The following is a 4,840-nucleotide window of genomic DNA, read 5'->3' on the forward strand; positions in this document are numbered from 1 at the left end:
AGGGCATTTGGCAACCAAAAGTTTTATTTTTGGGACATTAATTTGATAACCAAAAGTTGGTCTTATACTCTTATGTAACTATTTTTTTTTTCTTCTTTCGCTCATCTAATTTCGGTTTAAACTTTACAGATTATGGGAACAGAGTAGTTGGATTGCTTTCGGCCATTGTGAAGACCGAAGACCCACGGAGAGAAAGGAAAAGACGGAAGCCCAAAAGAACCGTGAATATAATGCCATCAACATTCAACAAGATAAAATTGGGCCTAGTTGTCAAAGATTTTGTACTTATTATTATTATTATTATAATAATATATTTTTTTAATTTTTATTTCCATTTTGTCTCTTTATTTGCATTTGGTTTGTCAAAACTTCGAATCCAAATGGTGAGGCGAAGACACCTACCACGTTACGCTGTGTCCCATATATTATTAATGCAGAATGTAGGCCTACACAGTCCACACCCCTAATTCAACATCTTTCTATTATTTCCTTTCCTTTGAGCTTCCTCAGAAACGGAAACCCCATGGATTTTCCAAAGCTCAACATTCTTCTATGCTTGTCCATCTTCCTTCTTTCATCCTTTCGCGCTCATGCCAAAGTCGAATTTGACTACTGCGGTATGCGTTTCTTCTACTGCTGCTCCCTCACCTTTCTCTTTTCACTATCCTCTTCTTTTTCTTTTTCCTAAGGCTCAATCAGTTTCGAGGTAACTGTTTAGTTTACTATTTCCTCTGCTTATTTCTATCTAGTTATGTAATTGAATAGTCTTGCAGTTCTGGAAGTTACAGTTGACTTGATCCTATCGAATGGATTTCTGAAGTTGGATATTTTTTCTTTATAATCGTACTGTTTCTTATGGGATTAAGTTTTTGTTGTAAACTGCTGCATTCATTTTGATGTAAATGGATTTTCGTGATTTTTGTGTTTGAGGTCATGTGCGAGTGTGATCCTTCACTGTTGTTGACCTTTGGTCAATGCTTGATTCGGATTTGGTTTTGGATTGTGCTCTTTTTGCCTATTTATTTATTTGTTTATTTTCACACTCAAAATCTGTGCAGATAAGAAGGCAAACTATGATGTGAAGGTTTCTGCAGTTGAAATATCTCCAGAGCCTGTTGTTAGTGGGAAACCTGCTACCTTTAAAATTAAAGCTTCTTCTGGTAATCCCTCTTCTTCACACTTTTCTCTTGTTTAATTCTCGCTTTTCCAATTCGCATAACATATGCTTTAAAAGCATGTTAGAAGTTCTAATGTAGTTAATAGGTACTGGATTAATTATTAATTGCAAATTACAGTGCATTCCAGGGGTTGACCCAGAATGGTCACATATAGGGATGGAAATGAACTGAGTTGAGCCTATGCTTGGAAGCTCAAGCTTTGGTTGATAATATTAGGCTTTACTCATGATTTGGCTCATTTGTTACCGAGCCAAGCCATGAGCCTCAAGCACAACTAAATAGAAGGTTATTGAGATTAAGCTTGCTCAAGTATAGATTAAGCTTTTGCCTATAAGTAGGTAACTTGTTCTCAGTATAATTATGCACCTCACATATGGTACAAGCTACTGAGTTGAACATAGCAAAGCTCAAGCTCGACTCATTTAGCAAATAAGTCCAACGCTCAAATATGAAACTCAATGCTTAAAGTCAGCCAATGAAGCTCATGACCTTAGTTTATCAAGCAAGAAATAGCTCGTGACTCATGAGTTGGATTAACTCACTTCTAGCCCTAGTCCCTTACACGTTAAACCCATTTTATTATTGTTTTCAGGAACACGATATGCCTTAAATACTAGATCTGTAGATTTAATACAATTTGCCATTTATGTTCTGGATTCTGAGTACATTACAAGTTCCACCCATTTTATTATTGTTTTCAGGAACACAATATGCCTTAAATACTAGATCTGAAGACTTAATACAATTTACCATTTATGTTCTGGATTCTGAGTACATTATTTGTTTCTTAATATTTGTATTGGTGCTGCTTCATCAAGTTAATGTATCATGCATTAGTTTGCTGAATTATGAGTGTACTTTTTTCTATCTTTCATGCAGGTCAAGCTATTTCTGGAGGGAAGTTGGTAATTGCAGTTTCGTATCTTGGGATACCTGTCCGTACTGAAAATCATGATTTTTGTGAAGAAGTATCCTCCTGCCCTGTCGCTTCTGGAGACTTCGTGATTTCCCACACCCAGACATTGCCTTCATTTACTCCACCGGTTAGTTTTGATTTGTCTCACTCACACTCACATGTCTTACCAATGCTACGAGATTCTAAAAGTATGATCTATCATAATGTCATGAATAAAGCTTACTTCAACCTTTGATGCAATTTAATTGATACCATGATGGAAAATTCATTGAAAAATCATTGTAATCTACCACTCATTTGCTGCTTGAGCATTGAAACTTAGATTCTTTTTACCATTATTTCATTTGACTTTGATTTGAATATAAGCTTTTCATTATTCGACATTCGCAAATTTGTTCTTGGCATGCTACTCACTCTTCCCTTTTGAATTGTGATTTTCCACACCCAGACATTGCCTTCATTTACTCCACCGGTTAGTTTTGATTTGTCTCATGCACACTCATATGTCTTACCAATGCTAAAAGATTCTAAAAGTATGATCCTATCATAGTATCATGAAATAAAGCTTACTTCAACCTTTGATGCAAGTTAATTGATACTATGATAGGAAATTCATTGAAAATCATTGTGATTTCCCACTCATTTTGTGCTTGAGCCTTGAAACTTAGATTTAAGTTAGCATTATTAACTTACTTCATATGACTTTGATTTGGGTGATAAGCTTTTCATTATTCGACTGCAAATTTGTCCTTGGCATGCTACTCAATCTTCCCTTTTGACTTGGTAAATGCAAAATTGGTTTTCTATGTAACGTAATCAAGATTAAAGTGTAATTAAATTTTTCTCTCTTTAGAATATCAACAATAGTGTGGTATACAATATACATTATAAGAGACCAACTACATAACAAACCAACTAAGCCAACTCCCTTTTATTTTTTATTTTGACATTCGAAAAACTAGCGTAGTGAGGATTTGTTTTTATTTCTTTTTTTAACGAACCTGTTTTTCAACTAGTTGGTTGGAGTTGGCTTCACTCCTAGTTGGTTCCCTAGCAGAACCGAACTTTTATTTGGTCAATCTTACGAAGTCTTTGGGATAGTCAGATATGATTCTAGCTTGGTGACAAAATGAAATTTGTTAAACAACCATTTTTTGTCTGTTGTGATTGGTATTTTTTGCTTTAATGCTAGTGTCAGGAACCTAGTCAACAATAAACCAGGGACTTATTTCTAAACTAATCGCTTGGGTGTTTTGAAACTAACTTGCTTAACTAGCAAGTGAGTGAGAGGAATCAGTATTCTGGTATTAACAAGAAGAGGGAACTACATAAGGGAATGAGAGGGATATCATGGGGTATGCCTCAGAATTATGAGGATGAGGATTGGCCTTTGAAGTGCCATACACATTGTATTGTTCTTGCAATTTCAGTGTTAATTCCAGAGGAATTTCTGTGTTTAGTGCAATCTTCCTGCATGAATCCCAGGTTCCTTACGGTTAGTTAATTAGTTTTACAAATTTCTTTTCAGCTTTTTTTTATTGTTGTAATTGGGTGAACAGCCCATTTTCCAGTATCCATTTATATGTGTAGTTATACTTGCATGGAGTTATTAAGTTATTGGAATACGGTAATTTCTCTAATGAAGTGGAGAAAAAAAATGCTTTTTGATGAAATAGTATGGCTGAGCAATGAGATTGTAACTCATGTGGAGTGTTATTCGAATTAACATATGCATAAGCACTAATGGTTTAAATTTGAAGTGTGAAACCTTTCATACATGATACATCAACCCAAAACATCCACCTACCCAAACACAGAAGCATTATATGCCCTTGTTTATAGAGAGACGACTTGAGTATTATACGGGAAATGGAGTTTCAGCTTCCAACCACTCATTTTTTGTTTTATATATGTAACTTTAAATATTATATATGAAATGAATGGCTATAGATGTTCCTAAAGCATACATGAATTGTGTTATAAAAGCATGCAAATATTTCTCAGAGATTGGGCATAGAACTACTAGCATTCACGTTTTAGTTGATCCTGTATTTGATGACAATATTCCCGGTGGAGGTGAACATTTAAGTCCAATAATTGCTGGGTTCATTTCCTAGTTTTCACTGCAATTTTTGTTTCTCTGCAGGGATCCTACACTCTGAAGATGACACTGAAGGATAACAAAAATGAGCTCTTAACTTGCATTAAGTTTAGCTTCAAAATTCAATTTGGATCCATGGTGTCGGATGCCTAAATTCTCTTTTGCACTCTCATCTGGTTGTTACTGCATGGTTGTCATGTTTGTGTTGTAATATGTACCACGATAGCTTTGAAGATTCATATCTTAGCAATAAAGGTGGGAAAAATTGAAAGATGTAGTGGGGGCAGTGTTGTTTAATGTTCTTCTGAGAGAACAATCATGTCCAACTCCAAACATGTGTATGTTGTGCATACTTGAATCAATGTCAATGACAAAACTTGTTTGCTTTCTGTGATCTTTAGATCAGAAAGTATGATTTCCCTTTCCACAACATAGTTCAGACAGGAAAATCAATAGAGTAATGCTCATATTGGTTCATAACAAATTGCTTTAGATAAATTAGTTTCAAACAACTAGGATTTTTTATTTAAATAAATATTTTATTTATTAAAATAAATAATTTTAAAAATTATTATAAAAATACGTAAAATTATTTATTTCGTTTACAGTTTAAACAAGATAAGACAGTGTGCGTGACACGTGTAT

The 4,840-nt window shown here is 34.4% G+C and overlaps 1 protein-coding gene across 1 annotated transcript; it reads left to right on the forward strand.

Moving 5' to 3' along the window:
* On the forward strand, positions 380–4,610 carry LOC107630003 (putative phosphatidylglycerol/phosphatidylinositol transfer protein DDB_G0282179). Its single transcript, XM_016332994.1, has 4 exons — positions 380–617; positions 1,059–1,160; positions 2,058–2,221; positions 4,241–4,610. Exons 1-4 carry the CDS (start codon positions 524–526, stop codon positions 4,346–4,348), a joined length of 468 nt encoding a protein of 155 aa, XP_016188480.1. The 5' UTR covers positions 380–523; the 3' UTR covers positions 4,349–4,610.

The sequence above is a fragment of the Arachis ipaensis genome, chromosome B03 (genome assembly GCF_000816755.2).
Source record: "Arachis ipaensis cultivar K30076 chromosome B03, Araip1.1, whole genome shotgun sequence".
Classification (NCBI taxonomy): domain Eukaryota; kingdom Viridiplantae; phylum Streptophyta; class Magnoliopsida; order Fabales; family Fabaceae; genus Arachis; species Arachis ipaensis.